This window comes from Onychostoma macrolepis, chromosome 03 (assembly GCF_012432095.1).
Source record: "Onychostoma macrolepis isolate SWU-2019 chromosome 03, ASM1243209v1, whole genome shotgun sequence".
NCBI classification, from domain to species: Eukaryota; Metazoa; Chordata; class Actinopteri; order Cypriniformes; family Cyprinidae; genus Onychostoma; species Onychostoma macrolepis.
In genome coordinates, this window is record NC_081157.1 from 2,495,899 (window position 1) to 2,516,928 (window position 21,030).

Sequence of the window (21,030 nt, forward strand, 5' to 3'; positions counted from 1 at the left end):
TTATTTTATTGTATACATACTCAATACTTGGTAGGGGCTCCTTTTGCTTTAATTACTGCCTCAATTCGGCATGGCATGGAGGTGATCAGTTTGTAGCACTGCTGAGGTGGTATGGAAGCCCAGGTTTCTTTGACAGTGGCCTTCAGCTCATCTGCATTTTTTGGTCTCTTGTTTCTCATTTTCTTCTTGACAATACCCCATAGGTTCTCTATGGGGTTCAGGTCTGGTGAGTTTGCTGGCCAGTCAAGCACACCAACACCAAGGTCATTTAACCAACTTTTGTTGCTTTTGGCAGTGTGGGCAGGTGCCAAATCCTGCTGGAAAATGAAATCAGCATCTTTAAAAAGCTGTTCAGCAGAAGGAAGCATGAAATGCTCCAAAATTTCTTGGTAAACGGGTGCAGTGACTTTGGTTTTCAAAAAACACAATGGACCAACACCAGCAGATGACATTGCACCCCAAATCATCACAGACTGTAGAAACGTAACACTGGACTTCAAGCCACTTGTGCTATGAGCTTCTCCACTCTTCCTCCAGACTCTAGGACCTTGGTTTCCAAATGAAATACAAAACTTGCTCTCATCTGAAAAGAGGACTTTGGACCACTGGGCAACAGTCCAGTTCTTCTTCTCCTTAGCCCAGGTAAGACGCCTCTGACGTTGTCTGTGGTTCAGGAGTGGCTTAACAAGAGGAATATGACAACTGTAGCCAAATTCCTTGACACATCTGTGTGTGGTGGCTTTTGATGCTTTGACCCCAGCCTCAGTCCATTCCTTGTGAAGTTCACCCAAATTCTTGAATCGATTTTGCTTGACAATCCTCATAAGGCTGAGGTTCTCTCGGTTGGTTGTGCATCTTTTTCTTCCACACTTTTTCCTTCCACTCAACTTTCTGTTAACATGCTTGGATACAGCACTCTGTGAACAGCCAGCTTCTTTGGCAATGAATGTTTGTGGCTTACCCTCCTTGTGAAGGGTGTCAATGATTGTCTTCTGGACAACTGTCAGATCAGCGGTCTTCCCCATGATTGTGTAGCCTAGTGAACCAAACTGAGAGACCATTTTGAAGGCTCAGGAAACCTTTGCAGGTGTTTTGAGTTGATTAGCTGATTGGCATATCACCATATTCTAATTTGTTGAGATGTGAGCCAAAATCATCACAATTAAAAGATCCAAATACTTAAACTACTTCAGTCTGTGTGCATTGAATTTATTGAATACACAAGTTTCACAATTTGAGTTGAATTACTGAAATAAATGAACTTTTCCACAACATTCTAATTTATTGAGATGCACCTGTATATGAAGTAGGCAACTTTAAATTTAACAACCTTGAACATATTCAGAAGTAAAATGCAACACACATTTGTGCAGCAGTAATATTAATGCAAAACCATCCTGACTAATTCTTTTTCAGAACAATACTGTAGGCCTTGTAGAACCTGGTCGAAAAGAATGCACACGCATAATCTTAACTCAGGAATGTTCCTGAGTTCCTCTCTCCATCGCAGCGTCGTAAAATTTTACAAATAACCAACACAACGCCCAAAGTATCTGACTAGCTTCCTGCCTGTTCTCCTTATCGTCTCATGAGACCCATGAAGCTGGGAGGAGAACATCTGGCCATCCCTTGAAGAACAGAATCTTCAATGTTGTTCCTGACCAGTTTACCATAAATAAAGTTGAATAAACAGACAGTACAAAGCACATGGGATCTGGACATGCTCCAGCACAGACCCTCCCTGAATCCCCTGGCTGCTTTTGACCATAATTCGATGATGGTATCAACAAGGAAAGACAGATATACGTCGACCAGACCTCAACAAACCTATACCACGGTCATCCTGGTGACCTCATAACGACTCCCTTTTCTTCACTGCATTCCAAGAGGATGCGTGCCTCTTTTGCTCGTACAACAAAGAAACTCTAGTGACACAGAGGATCTTTAAAAGGACAATCAAGAAAAGACTGCTGCTATTAAAGCAATATACTCAAGAGACAATATATATATGAATGTGGTATTTTATGTTTTGTTGATCTTGCTGTGGTTATTAGAACTTAGGATATTTTAGCCTATGACTTAACCCGTTTAGTAGGTAAAATTCTAGGTATTCGATATGACAAATACCTCATGTTTGATATTGAATTAAACGTTATTTTTATATATAAGGTGATAAGGATGCATGTTGACTTTTAGCATCATAAGGTATGATTATAACACTTCATAGAAATCTGCTAGGATATTTCCTCCATGTGACATATTTATTAGCAGTTAATGTATGCACGAAAAAGAAGTCGTGCTGGGCGGGGCTCCACCCTACAGAGACAATGTGATTGGATCAGACAGTGAATAGGATGGACTCACATCTGTCCGATAAAAACAGACACCCAACTTTGCAAAGCGTTGGACAACTGGTGGAAAACTGCAAGGAAACTTGGCTGAAAGCTTGGGCGTTGCCCCCCTGATCGCGCCTCACCCTACAGACTTAACATCTAAACTGATCATCTCAAAGGACATCTCAAAGGACACCCTGTCCACGTCTGACCAAAGTAACTTGCAAAGCCCGCTACGTAAGAACTTCAAACTTGCCATTCGTGCGCTGCCAGGAAGCCACGAATCCAAAGAGGATTCCCGAGTGACGTCACACGACAACTACACATCAGCGCAAAGTCCAGGACTGCCTGCCAGCAACCACCCAGAGAGAAGAACAGCCTTCAACTCAACTCAAAGCAAGTAAACAAACAAACATTCTCTAATTCGCTGAGTTGAATTGAATTAATCTTTAAAAGATAACGATAGTAGAGTCTTCTGTTTGTGACGTCTCAAGGTCGTCTTTATTTTCAGGAAAGGAGAATAGCTTAACTTTCTTCAAACTGCTTTCATCTTGCCAGAACGTGTGTATGTGTGTGTATGTGTTTTGTTTTGTTTTGTTTTGTATTGTATCCTAGAATAGTAAATAAACTCTCGATTCATTTTAATGAATAGTCTGGTGCCGTGGTTTTCAAATCTTAAATTATTTGCCATACATCGTGTTACCTGTTGCTCAAAATTTCCCAATCAATTCTGTATTATTATCAACAATAAGCCGAATTGCTAAATATACTGTATTAATACTCGCTCGTCGAGTCGTTAATAAGGTATAAATTATACATTTTGATTAATATCAATTAATCTATACATTTTTGATTAATATCAATTAATCTGATCAAAATTTCTACAATTTGATTCCTTAAAAGCTAAAATTATAAATAAAGGATTAAAACCTTACAGCCTATACCTTTACTTTCACTCTCAATACCTTAAGTATATTAGAGTATGCAAGATAATACTTTTAATTAGAGGATAGTTCACCCAAAAATTAAAATTGTGTAATCATTTACTCATCTTCAAGTTTTTCCAGGTTTGGAATTTTCATTTTTGGTTGAACTATCCCTTTAACTAAGGTTTTATTTTAAATATGACTAGTAGTTTTCCCCCAGTGTGGTATTAGTAGTTACTACAAGTAGTTTACTAAAGTATCTCAATATTTCTTCTACCAATTACTTTGTCATAGCTCTAAATAATTTCTCTTTTCCTTCTTTCACTAAATCAGACCAGACCCCTGTACTGCAGGATAAAGCTGAATGTGCCAGCGCTGGACAGGTTTTTAATGGTTTTGGGCTGAGCAGGGAGGCTCTGACAGTGCTGCTTGATCTTCTGAGAAGTGCCACAATCCAGACCCTGGTGTTTCTCTTCTGTCTGGCCAGTGGTGCATCATACAGAGTGGTCTCCAGAGCGTTTGACATGCCTCGGTCCACTGTCCACCGCATTGTCCTCCGAGTCGCTGATGAGGTGCTGGCCATTCACCAAGAGATTCACCTCCCGAAGACCCCAGAACACCTGGAGGTAGGGCTGGGCTCAAAATCGATGTTGTTTTTCTGATGTTAAACCTACGCTATGTTGTAAATAGTTGTAAAAAGTACTTTCAGTAATGTATAGAACAATTAGTTTTAATGTGTAAAACATTTATTTACAGGACAAAAAAATAAATGTATAGAAGAATGTTTTGTAAGCTGCATTAAAAATGAACAATGTACATAATTACTTCCCTTTTATTTACACATGTGAATATGCATAACAAAAAATACAAAATGTACAGAAAGTACTCAGGCTCATTTACAAATAAATTACATTATAAAAATGAATAATGTATACAACTTACCATTTAGTTTTTAACTTGCATCACAAAAATAAAAAAAGATACTGAATAATTTGAATGTACCCATTTTTTCCACTGTTTTCTCTTCTTGAGAGAAGGGTAAATAAATATGTTATTGTCTCTCCTGTGCTCTTCTCTCCTCTGTCTCTCTGGAGTTTTATGTCCTCTCTGAGTAGCTCCACCAGCTTCCACTCACTCCCTCACCTGTCCCAGGACACCTGCAATCCTAAAACAGAGCAAATAAACCATGCCTGTTAACAATGACAGCACGATGAATTTCAGATTGTGTCTAAAAAAATGTGTCTAACTTAATTACTTTGTATTTTTTAAGTCCTTCCCCAACAAGCTCATTTTTTTCCAGAATAGTTCAAAAACGAGAAAATGGAAACACTTATGGAAAATATGTAGACAGTGGTACAATCTTTGAAAATATATACAACATATTTAAACATATGTAAAAATTGGTGCAGCATTAGAAAATATGACAGCAGGGCATGCATACAAAATACTGAAGTGCTCAAGTTTGGTTAAAACATTTGTGGACATATCTTACATGACAGCACTACAAAACACAACAAAAGTAAAGACTATTGCCTTATATAGTGGTTGTCTTATTGTTTGTGGGCTTTGTGTTAAAAATCCCAGGCTTTTAACACTTGTTTCGCTAGGTATTTGACTAAATGAAAACACAAAACTTACATTTCGATGTGAATTCCCCACAGAACTCTCATCTGCGTGCTATGAATTCTGGGATATGGTGGGGTGCGAAGTGCCCACAGATGTACACTTAATTTTCCTGGGAAACGGAGGGTGCATTTGACGTCGCTTTAGAATTACGGCAGCCTTTGTCGTGCCGCATTGACACAATTGGCAGTCTTCGGAGGGCGCATCCTGAATTGGGACAGCTTACGTCGTGACGCTGTGACACAATCACGTTTGAAATACGCCCCTTGGAGTCCACGCACTTCAGTTTGGGACAGCCCACTGTGACGCATTTGCACTTAAAATGCGCACTCCGAAGTGCATACACTTAGCTTTGGGACACGGCTACACACACACACACACACACACACCAGTCTCGCTCAGAAGCGTCTCATCTTTCATCCACAGCAATGGAAAAGATTAAATAACTTGGTTTATACTCACAATTTAGATTAATCTGCCCGCATCCGCCACCAATATTACGTAGGGGTTAAAATGTAAATAATTTAATTTAGCTCAAAGGGAATAATTTATGATTTTATAGGGAATTTGAACAGAATCACTGTTTCACAGCTGATCACGGAGTCGGCCAGCGGTTCACTGAACGAGCCATATAACATTAATTCTGCACTGGATATTAAAATCCAAAATATAGAGAAAGCACTATTAATAAGCACAGTAACAAGATCGGCAGATTAAGACATTAACTTGTAAGCACAAAACACAAAATACTTCTCTTTTCAATATAAATAAGACTTTATTTATATAAACCTAAGACATAAACTAATCTAACACATGAACACACTCATTCACACGTTGCAGAAAGAGAGAAAGTGAGGACAGCATGAGTTTAAGAGAATGAGAATGTGAAATCCCAAGTTTATAGCAATATGTGCTATTGCATAGACCTGAACAACCATCAATCACTTATTTAACCCTCACACTCGAGTTTCTCAATGTGGCTAAAATTTATATTAAATGCACCAGCTCAGTTACAATCTGGACGTTACTTGCGTTGCGTTGCCTCTGTTAAGGGATTCCCTTTTGTCGTCCTCGTTGTTGCAGGAAAAGGGGTTTCCCAAGTTGCCTATTGGCTGGAAGTTCAGTAGTCATTGAAGTGATGTCTTGGGCGTTGGCTGGAGATGCAGAGTTGGTCTGGTTGAAGTTTTGAGGCGGTCACAGGCTCGAGTTGAACTCTGAGACAAGGAGTGGCGGAAAAACTTAAACTGAGAACACAAAACTCGCAACCAAAAAGAAACTAAAATAAAAGAAAGAAAGGATATAAGGAGACTAGGTGGTTTTCCTTTTCATCGTGGTGTTAAGTAGCTCAAAGAGCGCTAAAAAGCAGCATCAAAACGCGGTGGCAAAAAGAAAAAGGGAGAAAAAGAGAAGGGAAAAAAGGAGATTTGATGGTGTCTTGAGGTTTTAAACTCAGCTTCTGGACACATCCCATCTGGTGTCTTGACCAATTAGATAGGCTATTATCTTAGCTAGGGTTGTTCCTTCGATCATAAATCAGCATGTTATCGGTCACATGGTCCGAATTTTACACACTCTTGCAAAGTATACTTTTGGATGTGATTTCTATAACCAGAATATGATACATTTGACCAAGAATCAATTGGAAGAAACGTTTCAAGCTAGAATTGTAAAACTCATACATACCAAACACGAACAAACCTTAAAGTCATTCAATAGTTATTAAAAAGACATACATAATATGTGCTTAAAACATGATAGTCTAATGTGTGGGTTACATACATAATATGGGGTTATGCATAGAAATGTCCTTTTAGGATGATTTTATGTGCATATGAAAAAAAAGTCTCTGTGGAGACCAAAAGACATGTTTTTGGACAAAGGAATTTCAGTCTGGTTCTTTGACTTTTTCCCCACACATAGAAGACAATCTAAAGAAGCTCGTGATTTCTCTCGTGGAACACATGTGATGGCCATCTCTTTGACCATTAATCTTGATTATTTGCCCCAAATTTGACGATCTCCTTCCTGCGTTGGACTTATCAATAAGTGTTCTTTTGTCTTAATGTTGCTATCTGTTCTGGAAGAGGCTTGTTGGTTAGGCTTCCTTCAGAGGTTGGAGCTAGGAATCTGATTTATGACGTCCTGTTGCGGCCTTGGGACCCCTCTGGAATTTCAGCTCCTCATGTTTCGATGTTCTGATCGAATCTTAAATTTGTCTGACTTGTTCTGATCCTACAGCAGTGATACAGTAGCTCATAATTTTCCAAGTGAATGATATAGCTTTCATTTTTCAGGTCAACCATATATTCATGAAAAAAATCAGTCTGAATAAGGAAAGCAATAACTTTGCCATAGTATCCTTTCAAATGTTAAAGTTGCCACAGTCATTGCATGCTTTGCATGTGCTGACCCATCCCCTTGCCCCTGCCCCTGCCCCTGCCCCGGCCCCAGAAAAAAGTTCAGGCTCAGGATTATTTTTGCTTTAACCCCTGCCTTTCATGTTCCTGATATTGAATTATTTTGATTTACTGAAAATGAATGTAAACTTTTTTTTCATTTTAGACCTGATGGAAGAGAGCGAGGAGAGTGAAGAACTGAGTGAAGTGGACGAGGAGCATCATGACAAACCTGGAGAAAAAAACTAAAATACATTTTTAAAGAAAAGAAAATCCAATAAATCTATCACCTGCACTCAGTGTGGAAAGAGTTTCCCATGCAACTCGAGACTTGAGTGTCACATGAGAGTTCACACCGGAGAGAAGCCGTTCACGTGTGGCCAATGTGGAAAGAGCTTCACGCAATCAGCAAGCCTTAAATGTCACATGAATATTCACTCTGGAGAAAAGCTGCACATGTGTGAACAGTGTGGGAAGAGTTTCACAAACAAACATAGTCTAGAGTGTCACATGAGAGTTCACACTGGAGAGAAACCGTTCAAGTGTGAGAAGACTTTTACTACAGCGAGCTGTTTAAAACTGCACCAAAGAATTCACACTGGAGAGAAACCTCACAAGTGTTCATACTGTGACAAGCGATTCAGTGTGTCATCAAATCTGAGAAGACATGAGAGGATTCACAGCAGAGAGAAGCCGCACACATGTGATCAGTGCGGAAAAAGTTTTTCTTTTAAAAGTCACCTGAAGATACACATGAAGATCCATGCAGTGGAGAAACCGGATCACTGCGATCCATGTCAGGAGAGGTTCGTCCAGTTATCTTCTTTATTCATTCATACAAAAAAAAAAAAACAGTCACAGTCTGAAATCACTGTAAGCAGTTCATCTCTATGTGCTGAGCAGTAAAGTCTCTTCTGAGTAAGTTAGATTCCTTTCAGCCACACTAAGCAACAGGACATTTTGTAGTTTGTTTGATATCTGCTTTGATATTTTAACATTATTATGAGATACTGAGACATAATTATGAGAAAGTAACTGATTATTATGGGATGTACTGTATGTTATAATTATCAGAAAGTATCTAATTGTTAAAATAAAGTGTCCCGTTATTATTTGAAAGTATTTCATTATGAAATTTATTTACCAAAAATTATAACATAACTCATTATTATGAGACGGTTTCTCATTTTAACTGTCAAAGTTTCAAATTTTTATTAACGCAACAGAAAGAGGTAGTAGGAAGAAAAACAACAGTTATAAAACGACAATACAACAATTAGGAGATGCTAAGCCATAATTATAATGAAGTTTTTAAATTATTATACTATTTACTCAATTGTGGTTGCAACAGGCAACTAGCGCTGCGAAATTTTGTTTCTGATACCTGCTTGTAATTGATTTAATCAATTAGTTGTTGCAGCCCTAGTTAATTTAAACTGGAGAAATCTCTGTGTGTAAGGGACAAGGCCGAAGACCTTTGTTGGATACCTGTGGTCTTCGGGCCCTCAGACGACACTGCATCACTCATCTGCATGATTCTGTCATTGACATTACTAAATGGGCTCAGGAATACTTCCAGAAACGTCTGACGGCAAACACAATCCGCCGTGCCATCTGCAGATGCCAACTAAAGCTCTATCATGCAAAAAGGAAGCCATATGTGAACATGGTCCAGAAGCGCCGTCGTGTCCTTTGGGCCAAGGCTCAATTAAAATGGACTGTTTCAAAATGGAAAAGTGTTCTATGGTCAGACGAGTCCAAATTTGGACTCAACATTACTTCAGGTCCCGGGTCTGTTTAACATTGTGTGTAATTTCGATCGGAGAACACTGCACCCGCCAGTGATCAGTGTCAGTCAGCATGCGTGTGTTTTGTAACTTGCAGTTTGTAAAATTAGGATGAGAAAAGTGTGAGCGGGAAATAAGGTGAAAAAAAAAAAAAACACACGGATGGATTCACATGGATTCCTTCATGAGTGATGTGAAAAAAAAAAAAGTTGAAACAAAAGTGAAGAGACACACCTGTTATTGAACATGCACGCAGTAAAGTATAACGCACTTCTTGTTCTGTGCACTAAAAAATAATTGCTCCGGGTTTTTATTACAACCAACAAAAAGTATTGTTATTGTAGTTCAAAAGGGTAAATGCAACAGTCGAAGTTGACTCGAGATGAAAAAAAAACAAAACTGTGAAGTTGCATTAGTCATCCGTCACCGACCGTGACAGCAAGTAGACTTTTGAAGCTGGAATAATGAGTGGATTAAGAAAGGCTCTTTCAGTCGGCAAGAGAGAGGAACAGCCTAACATGGATGTAAATTTATTGGCTAGGAGGATTGTATGCATCGCAGACTGGGAGAAGGCTACTAACAGTAGTTAAGGCAAAAAGTTTTTTTTAAAAGGCATCGGGACCAGATGGTATGTCATGTTTTCTTTTAAAGACATTTGCTGAGGAGCTCACATCTGCCTGGTTTCGCCTCTTAGTTGATATGCACGTAGTACCAGAGCTCTGGAAAAATATATTATAAAATAATCATAATCCCAATTGCAAAAAAATTGTATCCTCAGGACAATAATGACTGTAGGCCAGTGGCTGCATCATCAAATGATATGAAATCATTTGAGAAAATTATAATAGGAGAGCTGTTTAAGGAAGTTTTAGCCATTCTTAGATCAGTACCAATTTGCATACAAAAGTAATTGTGGCAGTAACGATGCAATTTCTGCATTAACGCATCTTGTTTTAAAGCATCTTGAGAGTCCGGCTGCTTATGCTAGGTTGTTTTTTTTTTTTATCAACTTTAGTTCTGCGTTTAACTCGATTCAACCTCACAAACTACTGGAGAAATGAGTTAACTTAGGAGTCAATTATTTTATTATTAATTGATATTATTTGTTTTTAAAAAGTAAGATGCAACAGGTGAAATTTATTTCAGTTCGGTCTGATGTTGCAGTAAGTAGCGCAGGTGCCCCGCAAGGGTGTGTAAGTTCACTGTTTCTGTTTGCTCTTTATATGAATGACTGCATCAGTCAGCAGTCAAACCAATTCATTATGAAATTTTCAGATGTATTATTACACCTGCTGACAATATTAAAGACTACAAAGCTGCTGTGGGGTTTTTGGGCTGGTGTGATGACCACTATTTGCAGCTTAACATTAAGAAAACGGAAGAGGTCATCATAGACCCAAGATCAGTGGGTGATTCACGGTCAAGATATTAAACAGGTTGCTTCAAATAAATACTTGGGGGTCCACATCGACAGTGAGCTTAAATGGCACACACATGTGTCAAGTGCTTGTACAAGAATTCATCAGCGCCTACGGTTTTTAATGAAGATTACAACTACGAGTCTGTCTAAAGATATGGAATTATTGTATGATTTGGGAGTTTAACAGTAAAAATAAGAGCTCAAATAACTTTGTGAGAGTTTCAGGAAAAATTAGGAGGATACAGACACCCAGTTTTTTAACGGCAGCTGCAGTGTCATGATGACGTTTCTAATCAATGATTTGCTCTTTCATTTAGAAGGGCGGGTCTTGTTCGCCATATTGGGCGTTGCACTTTCTTCCATTCATAAGTAATAGGAGTGCACAGTCTATTCTATATGTAGTCTTTGATTTTACTGGACTCTTCGCAGGTGTTGTACGCTGAGTATGCGCTGATGAATTCTATCAGGAGATACAGGGTTACATTATGTAGGCATAATCAATATCATTTGTCCCATTGTCTGTTAAAATTAATTAATGAGCAACTTCGGCAGGACGTTTAAAAGGGAAAGAAAAAAAACTGAAATAGTTGGTATTCCAGATAACTGAGGGTTGTGTTGCGTGGTTCTTTATAATTTAAATGGTATTGTTTGTATGGTGTAGGAGTATAGGATTAGAATGGCTGCTATTGTGTGTTTGTCTTGATGTTGCAGCATTTCTTTTATTCAGAACAAATTTGTAAACAATAAATACTTCCCTTGACCATTGACCCCTTTTTTGATTATTAAAAACAACTGAAGAAAAATAGTGTTGCTGTGGCATGTTATCCTGTGTGGTTTGTAGATCTTGAGTTTATATGATCAATAAATTTTTTAATGTGTAATTAGTCTTAGTACTTAGTTCTGAAATATTTATTGTTCATCTCGCATCATATCTATTAAAAATGATATGTTTGTTTTTGGCAGAACTTGCAGAAATCAATCAGATGGAGAGAGCACGAGTGAAACTGAACCTGCAGAATGAACCGTCATGATACTGAAGATCAAACAGGTTGGTGTTTATTCTTCATTCCTCATTCATCACGCTGAAGAAGCCTATGCCCTGTAGGAAACAATGTGATTGTCAAGCCTAAATAATTTAGAGTTTCATGACCAAATTAGTGATTTATTACACAAATCATCTTCATGACGTTAAAATAGATCATAATCGTGCACAGCAGTTGCCGAGCGGATTTGATGGATTAAAATGACTATTGAACTCATCAGTGATCTTGACGTTTGGGTTTTCATTTCTTTTCATTTCACGTTTGTCTCTCGTTTGAAATCTCACATGATTTAATATTTCTTTTAGACCTGATGGATGTGAACCAAACAGGAAAACCAGAAGCCAAAAGAATCTGTCACCTGCCTGAGGTGTAAATCAAGGCTAAATGAGAGTTCACACTGGAAAAACCTTTCAGGCCAGAGTTCAAGTCAAGTCAAGTTGAGCTTTATTGTCATTCCGCTACATGCGGGGGCATACAGTGGAACGAAATGTCGTGCCTCACAGGACCACGGTGCTGCATAAATACAGGCATACAGCAATGAAGTAAAACAATATAAACCTATCCTGAACCTAACCTAAACTGTCCTACTGATAGATTTGGACTATAAATATATTATATATATATATATATTTTTTTTTAACCTATACATAAACTAAAAAATACAAACTATACGAGTGCTTCAGATAAATACTGTACATGTGCGAAGAGAAACATTGTGAGTCAGCAGCTGGCTGGGGAACAGTGCAGGATGATTTGTAGTGCATGAGCATGTAAACATACATATATTACTGAGTCTTTTTGTGGGATTTGTATACACACAGCAGTGTGTGTGAAAAATGTCAAGTGCGCATAGAGGAGGAGAGTGTGGTACTACAGGTGGGTTGTACAGGCCCACTCACCTGTGTGTAGCACACTTCGATTGCACAAAAAAAAGTTCCATAAGTTTCAGATGGACCATGTTTCAGGAGGTAGGGGGTTTGTATGGGGTTTCAGAGAGGGGCGGGGTGATTTGAGTTCAGGGCTCTCACAGCCTGGGGGAAAAAGCTGTTGAGCAGTCTGGCAGAGCGGGCTCTGATGCTCCGGTACCGTCTTCCTGACGGTAGGAGCTGGAAGAGACTGTGGGAGGGATGTGTGGAGTCCTTCACGATACTATTGGCTTTGCTGGAGCATCGTGTGAGGAAAATGTCCAGGATGGAGGGGAGAGGGGCACCGATGATCCTTGCAGCTGTGTTCACTGTCCGCTGGAGGGTCTTGCGGTCTGCTGCAGTACAGTTCCCGTACCAGACAGTGATGCAGGTGGTCAGCACACTCTCAATGGCTCCCCTGTAGCAAGTGGTGAGGATGGGTGGAGGGAGACTTGCTCTTTTCAGCCGGCGGAGAAAGTGTAGGCGCTGTTGTGCCTTCTTGGAGAGTGACATGGTGTTGGTGGTCCAGGTGAGATCCTCTGTGATGGGCACCCCCAGGAATTTAGTGCTGCTGACTCTCTCCACAGTCGAGTTATTGATGGTCAGTGGGGGGTGATCGCCTTCGTGGCGCCTCCCTACCTCTGCGCTTCCAGAGCGCATCCAAGAGTCCGTGCTTCCAGAGCACCACCCAGTGCCTGCGCCACGAAGGCGCCTCCCTACTCCGCGCTGCCAGAGCGCATCCAAGAATCCGTGCTTCCAGAGCACCACCCAGTGCCTGCGCCACGAAGGCGCCTCCCTACCTCTGCGCTTCCAGAGCGCATCCAAGAGTCCGCGCTTCAAGAGCGCCCCCCAGTGCCTGCGCCACGAAGGCGCCTCCCTATCTCCGCGCTTCCAGAGCGCATCCAAGAGTCCGCGCTTCAAGAGCGTTCCCCAGTGCCTGCGCCACGAAGGCACCCCCAAGAGTCCGCGCTGCCAGAGTGCCCCCAAGAGTCTCCGCTGGTTCCGTACAGCCCCGCGCTGCCAGAGTACCCCCAAGTGTCCGCACTTCCTGAGCACCCTCAAGAATCTCCGCTGGTTTCATCCAGTTCTGCGCTGCTAGAACGCCCCCGAGAATCTGCGCTGCCTAAGCGCCCCCTAGAGCCTGTCCCTCCAGAACACCCTCCAGATCCCTTCCAGAGGTGGAAAGCCCCTAATTTCACCCTTAAAATTTTTTTTTTGGAGTACATTTATTTAGGGGGCTATACCCCAGAGAATCCTGCTCCGTCTTGGGTGCCCAAGCTCCCTGCTCCGCCATGGTCGCTCAAGCCCCCGGATCCGCCATGGCCTCCGGACTCCCCTGACCCGCCATGGCCGCCGGAATCCCCAGACCCGCCATGGTCTCCAAGTGTCTCCTGTTCCACCCTGGATGCCTCCCCAGTATCACTGTCCTGCACCGGCTTCCAGGGCACCCACCCCCCCTCCCCGGCGGTAGTGTTACGGCGCGGGACGCGCCTTCCGGGAAGGGGAGGTACTGTCACGAGTCAACCCGTTTGAGTTCCGGTTTTTCCTTATTTGGGTTAGTTCAGTTTCTCGTTAGTTAATTATCTTTCATTGTCCCCACCTGATTTGTATTATGTTGTTTGCTCTTTTATTCTCTTGCATTTATAAGTCCTCAGTTTTCCCCTGGTCTTTGTCCGATCTTAAGTTATTAAATGGGAAAGTGAGTTGATGCCATTTCATTCTCCTGTCTTTCATTTATATATTACTACAACCACGCACCCGTGACAGTTTGTTAGGATTGGACAATATTTGGCTGAGATACAACTATTTGAAAATCTGGAATCTGAGGGTGCAAAAAAATCTAAATACTGAGAAAAACGCCTTTAAATTTGTCCAAATGAAGTTCTTAGCAATGCATATTACTAATCAAAAACGACGTTTTGATATATTTGCAGTAGTAAAATTACAAAATATATTCATGGAATATGATCTTTACTTAATATACTAATGATTTTTAGCATAAAAGAAAAATATATCATTTTGACCCATACAATGTATATTTGGCTATTGCTACAAATATACCCCAACGACTTAAGACTGCTTTTGTGGTCCAGGGTCACATTTATTTTGATTTATTGATTTATTTTATTCATTTATTTACAGTTCCCTGAGTCTCAGTACTGAAAAAGAAAAAGAAAAAAAAAAACTGTGAGATGAAATTCATGTGGATAACATAGCTCAATTAATTTGTTAAAACATTTGATGTGCAGTAGGCTATTTGAGTTGATATCGAAGTCTCTGACTGCTGGGAAATTGTTGGAGGCTTCTCATTATTGAATTCTTTCTAACTGGGAAGCAGTAGACTTAACAATTAGATTAAATGGTAAGCAAATGGAGAATTTTGTTTGTCTATGAGAAGCAACTGATATATTACAATATCCTTGTGATTTCTCTTCAGCAATTTTTTTCAATTTTTTTTTTTTTTTTACAGGGAACACCATGACTGTGTCATATATGGCGGGACTAGAAAAGGCTAGAAAAAGATTGGAGGTTGTCATTTGAGAACGCCTTGCTTGACATTTGCAGGTTGTTTATTAATCGCAGTAGGCTATGTCCAGTTCATGACCAGTTCAGAGTCAAGACTAGTTCAATCCAGTAAACAAAATCCAAAATCAATCATAATGAAATCTTTACTCATTTACTCTAATAAACTAAACTCAAAATTATTTTTCTCAAATTATTGTTGTTTGTTTTCCTCCATTGATGTTGGTTAAAATATAGAGCCCCTGCAATCGTCACAGACAGCTTGGTACAATTTATATGATTCTCTGTTAAAAAAACAACAACAAACAAAAGAAAACAAAAAGAGAAGGAATTTCCCTTATTTATTTAGTTGCACTTTGTTGCATTGTGTTTTAGGGTTAATGGAATTGTCTATATCGATGTCCTTATCTTTTATTTTTACAGTGCTGTCTGATACCATATAAGTTACCAAAATCTATAATCAAGTGCAAATGCACATGTATTTTTTCTACAAGCATCCAGTACAAGGTTTGCAGTATTAAAGATTTTTCTTAGAGGTATTACAGGTTAATACTTTTACAGTTGAGACATTATAATGATAAAAGTTTCAATCAAATCATTTTCATTATAATTTTACAGATAATTGTCATTCTGATTAAGAAATGCAACATATCATTCAGTATAGATTCCCTAAAAATGAATGCACACTTAAAATTGGTTGAAACAACTTCAACAAAAAAAAAGGTCTGCCTCTAGATCAGCTATGACATCCAGCACAAAGGTTTGCAGTATTATAAGTACTGGAAATAATTATTGTTTTATAATTCTGACAGGAAATATTACAGTGATTATAAGTGTAATGAAATGATAATAATCTGCATAAAACATCACTTAAAATAGGTTCCCTAAAAAATGTTTGCAAGTTTAATCGCTCGGTGAGGCTTTATTTTTATGTAACCCCTGTCTGCTTTTGTTATTATTATTGAAACAACTGAAATGTTGTTCCATAAAGGTTTTCCAACTCTTCCTCCAAATCAATCACACTCATTTCCTCAATATTGGAGTTATTGCCATTGGTTCCAATGACTCCCCATGAGTCTGAACATCAGTCAAAATATAAACAAAAATAGACTCGAGCTAATATTTCAGAACTAAATTTCAATGAAAAATACAATATCTCACAAATGTGAGTACACCCTTCACATTTCGGCAATCATTTTAGTATATCTTTTCAAGGGACAATACTATAGAAATGAAACTTGGATATATTTGAGAGTAGTCAATATGCAACATGCAGCCATTATTGTCAAAAAAGCTGGCAACAAAAGTGAGTACACCCTATATGAAAACAGCTATAAGTCGTTTAACCATGCAAGGCCACATGTCCTATTCATCATGTTCATGTTTTGTCTGCTTGACAGGACCATACAAATATGTGTATCTTGTTTCGGAGCAGTTAAAATTTGGTTCTTTGAGTACAGTTCTCTCATACTGATGTAGGGTTTGATACATAAATATAATTTTAATTTAGCTCAAAGGGAATCATTTATGATTTTATAGGTAATTTGAACAGAATCACTGTTTTGTGGCTGATCACTGAGTCGGCAGCGATTCACTGAACGAGCCGTATAACATCAACTCTGCACTGGATATTAAAATCCAAAATATAGTAAAAACACTATTAATAAGCACAGTAACAAGATCGGCAGATTAAGACATTAACTTGTAAGCACAAAACACAAGATACTTCTCTTTTAAATATAAATACGACTTTATTTATATAAACCTAAGACATAAACTAATCTAACACATGAACACACGCATTCACACGTTGCAAAAAGAGAGAAAGGATGAGTTTAGAGAATGAGAATGTGAAATCCCAAGTTTATAGCAATATGTGCTATCACATAGACCTGAACAAACCATCAATCACGTAATTAACCCTCGCATTGAGTTTTTCAATGAGGCTAAAATTTATATTAAATGCACCAGCTCAGTTAGAATCTGGAGTTGTTTTACTTGCGTTGCCTTGTGTTACAGGGATTCCCTTCTGTCTTCGTCGTCGTTGCAGGAAAGGGGTTTTCCCGAGTTGGTGATTGGCTGGAAGTTCAGTAGTCTTTGAAGTGATGTCTTGGGAAGCCAATGGTTGGGTGTTGGCTGAGGATGGTCTTGGAGTCAGTTGCTGGTTGAAGTTTGAAGCGGGTGCAGTCGGAGCTGGACTTTGCGGCAAACTTAACTTTTGAACACGAGACTCAACGGAAAGAAAAGAAACTAAAGTAAAAGAATAAAATGAGTAACGAGACTAGGTGGTTTTCCTCTCATCGTGGTGTTAGTAGCAACTGGCCTGTAGGCCAGAGCACGCTCAAAGAGCGCTAAAACAGCGTCAAAACGCGGTGGCGAGAAGAAGAAGAGGAGAAGGGAAGAAGGGAAGAAGGGCAGATTTGATGGTGTCCTGAGGTTTTAAACTCGGCTTTTTGGACACATCCCATCTGGTGTCTTGACCAATTAGATAGGCTATTATCTTAGCTAGGGTTGTTCCTTCCATCATAAATCAGCATGTTATCAGTCACATGGTCTGAATTTTACACACTCTTGCAAAGTATAATTTCGGATGTGATTTCTATAACCAGAATATGATACATTTGACAAAGAATCAGTTGGAAGAAACGTTTCAAGCTAGAATTGTCAAACTCATACATACCAAACACGAATAAACCTTAAAGTCATTCAATAGTTATTAAAAAGACACATAATATGTGCTTAAAACATGATAATCTAATGTGTGGGTTACATACATAATATAGTGTTATGCCTAGAAATGTCCTTTTAGGATGATTTTACGTGCATATGAAAAAGAAAGTCTCTGTATAGTTCTGTGGAGACCAAAAGACATGTTCTTTGGACAAAGGAATTTCAGTCTCAGCCTTTGTCTTGTATGTGTGGGGGAAAAGTCAATCTAAAGAAGCTTGTGATTTCTCTCGTGGAACACATGTGATGGCCATCTCTTTGACCATTAATCTTGACTATTTACCCCAAATTTGACGATCTCCTTCCTGTGTTGGACTTATCAATAAATGTTCTTTTGTCTTAATGTTGCGAGCTGTTCTGTGAAAGAGGCTTGTTGGTTAGGCTTGCTCCAGAAGTCGGAGATAGGAATCTTTACGACGTTGTCCTGTTCTCCTGGAATTTCAGCTCCTCAGGTTTCGATGTCCTGATCGAATCTTAGTTTTGTCTGACTCGTTCTGATGCTACACTGACCACTGGGTGTTCAACATGGCACCTCATGGCAAAGAAATCTCTGAGGATTTGAGAATTAGAATTGTTGCTCTCCACAAAGATGGCCGAGGCTATAAGAAGATCAGTAACAACCTGAAACTGAGTTACAGTACAGTGGCCAGTGTCATACAGAGGTTTCCAAGACGGGTTTCACTCGAAACAGGCCTCGCAAGGGTCGATCAAAGAAGTTAGGTCCTCGTGCTGTGCATCAGGTGCAGAAGCATGAGTGCTGCCAGCATTGCTTTAGAGGTTGCAGAAGTGGAAGGTCAGCTTGTCATTGCTCAGACCATACGCCACACACTGCAACAAGTCAGTTCTGAAGCTGGCTCACAAAAAAGCCTGCAAACAGTTTGCTGAAGACAACCTGGCCAGGAGCATGAATTACTGGAACCATGTCCTGTGGTCTGATGGGTCTAAAGCCCGGTACACACCAAGCCGACGCCGACGAACCAATGGCGACGAAAGCAGACTGCGGGGTCAACGCTCTACATCCGACGGCCAATTAGCACGTCTGTTCTGCGCCTTTCTCGTGCACTGGTTCGCCAGCTGAACAGTCAATCAGAATGATCAGATATGCCCCGACCAGATATGACTGACGAGCGCTGACGCCGATTCAACATGTCGAATCGGCCAAAAAAAAGCCGACGAGGACCAACTTCAGCCGACGGCACGGAACACACTGAGAAAACTTAATCGGCCAATGAACAAAAACTTCCCGACGGTCAACCGTCGGCTTGGTGTGTACCGGCTTAATATTAAACTTGTTTGGCTCAGATGGTGTCCAGCATGTGTGGTGACGCCCAGGTGAGGAGTACCAAGAAAATTGTATCTTGCCTACAGTCAAGCATGGTGGTGGTAGCATCATGGTCTGGGGCTGCACGAGTGCTGCTGGTTCTGGGGAGCTGAGGTTCATTGAGGGAAACATGGATTCCAACATAATAACGACCCCAAACACAACGCCAAGATGCCTTGCTGCTGAAGGTGAAGGTGAAGGTGATGGAGTGGCCAAGTATGTCTCCAGACCTGAACCCTATTGAGCACATGTGGATCATCCTCAAGCTGAAGGTGGAGAAGCACCATGTGTCTAACATCCAGCAGCTCCATGATGTCAGTATAGAGGAGTGGAAGAGGATCCCAGCAACAACCTGCGCAGCTCTGGTGAACTCCAAGCCCAGGAGGATTAAGGCAGTGCTAGATAACAATGATGCCCCTACAAAATATTGACACTTTAGACACGGTCTTGACATGTTCACTTGAATGAAGCATTTATATAGAGCTTTATTGTGTATTGCTATACACCCAAAGCGCTTTACAACCACCACCAGTGTGCAGCATCCACTTGGATGATGCGGCGCCAGTGCACTCACCACACACCAGCTACAGGTGGAGAGGAGAGAGAGATAGAGCCAATCAAGTGGATGGGGATTATTAGGAGGCCATGATAGACAGGGGCCAGTAGAGGCAATTGGGCCAGGACACCGGGGTTACACCCCTACTCTTTACGATGAGTGTCATGGGATTTTTAATGACCACAGAGAGTCAGGACCTCGGTTTAACGTCTCATCTGAAAGACGGTGCTTTTTGGCACTATAGTGTCCCCGTCACTATACTGGGATGTTAGGACTCACACAGACCACAGGGTGAGCACCCCCTGCTGGCCTCACTGACACCTCTTCCAGCAGCAACCTAGTTTTGCCAGGAGGTCTCCCATCCAGGTTCTGACCAGGCTCAGCCCTGCTTAGCTTCGTGGGCAATCGGTCTTAGTCTGCAGGGTGATATGGCTGTGGATGACACTTAGGGTGTACTCATTTTTGTTACCAGTTATTTGGACAATAATGGTTATATGTTGAGTTATATTTAGAGGACAGTAAATTTGTACTTCTATACAAGCTGCACATTGACTACTTTAAAATATATCCAAGTTTCATTTGTGCATTATTGTCCCTTGAGAAATTATACTAAAATGTTTGCTGAAATGTGAGGGGTGTACTCACTTTTGTGAGATACTGTATATGAGGTGTACATATAGTATGGGATGTCCTCTATAAGAACTGACCATTCATTTCTTCTACTTATTAGAAATGAGGTCTTTATAGCCCTCTAAAGTGTCCCATATCTCGAAGACGCTGCAGTAAAATGGTTTTATATGAGGTGTACGTATAGTATGGGATGTCCACTATAAGAACTGACCGTTCATTTCTGAGCCTGTCTCTCAAACGTGTTCGGCAGCAGCGTCCCGACTCCCTACCAGTGAAACTTTAAGTTTATTTTCCTCACGAACAGTGCCATTGTTACCTCGCTTCGCTTGTGAGAAATGTCATGTACTTTTAAGTTGCTAAACTATTTACTGACAAAGTTGTCAGTGTAGCGCTAACAACATTAGCGCGTATGTTTTCATGTGTGTAAACTGTGTGTCTCATTTTGTGGCAAAACATGGAAACGATCTGTCGTTTTTATCCCATTGCTTTCTATATTTATGTATTTGACCAGTGTCTTGTTGGTTTTGGTTGTATTGCTGTTGTAAGACCTTTTGAAATAACTGAAATCATTTGGTGAAGTGATATGGTCATGTAATACGGTCAAGAGCTGCCTGGAACTACGTTCGCCAGCCAATCAGATTCAAGCATTCAACGGCCCCATAGTATAATCAATTATAATAATATAGTATGATATTTTTGTATTTTAATGTTTAATCTTATCTTTATTACAGTAATTGTGAGTTTGGAACAGTTCACTATCAAGCATCAATCTTGATACAATATAATTGAAGCTGGCACAGGTATTGCAGAATTAATAATAATATTAATATATAATACTAA

General features: G+C 40.1%; 1 protein-coding gene across 1 annotated transcript; it reads left to right on the forward strand.

Annotated features, from left to right (window-relative positions):
- Nucleotides 1-1,777: 1,777 nt before the first annotated feature.
- LOC131537724 (uncharacterized) lies at nucleotides 1,778-12,488 on the forward strand. The gene is made up of 6 exons (XM_058771352.1): nucleotides 1,778-1,846; nucleotides 2,384-2,729; nucleotides 3,593-3,885; nucleotides 7,445-8,084; nucleotides 11,449-11,533; nucleotides 11,834-12,488. The coding sequence occupies exons 1-4, from the start codon at nucleotides 1,778-1,780 to the stop codon at nucleotides 7,448-7,450; spliced, it is 714 nt and encodes a 237-aa protein (XP_058627335.1). The 3' UTR covers nucleotides 7,451-8,084; nucleotides 11,449-11,533; nucleotides 11,834-12,488.
- The last annotated feature ends 8,542 nt before the right edge of the window (nucleotides 12,489-21,030 follow it).

Excerpts from the sequence above, each read along its gene's own strand:
- LOC131537724 (XM_058771352.1), top strand. The coding sequence starts at position 1,778 with ATGGTATCAACAAGGAAAGACAGATATACGTCGACCAGACCTCAACAA. Across the intron at positions 1,847-2,383 it reads CCTATACCACGGTCATCCTG|ACACCCAACTTTGCAAAGCG; the intron begins GTGACCTCATAA and ends CGATAAAAACAG. Across the intron at positions 2,730-3,592 it reads AGCCTTCAACTCAACTCAAA|ACCAGACCCCTGTACTGCAG; the intron begins GCAAGTAAACAA and ends TCACTAAATCAG.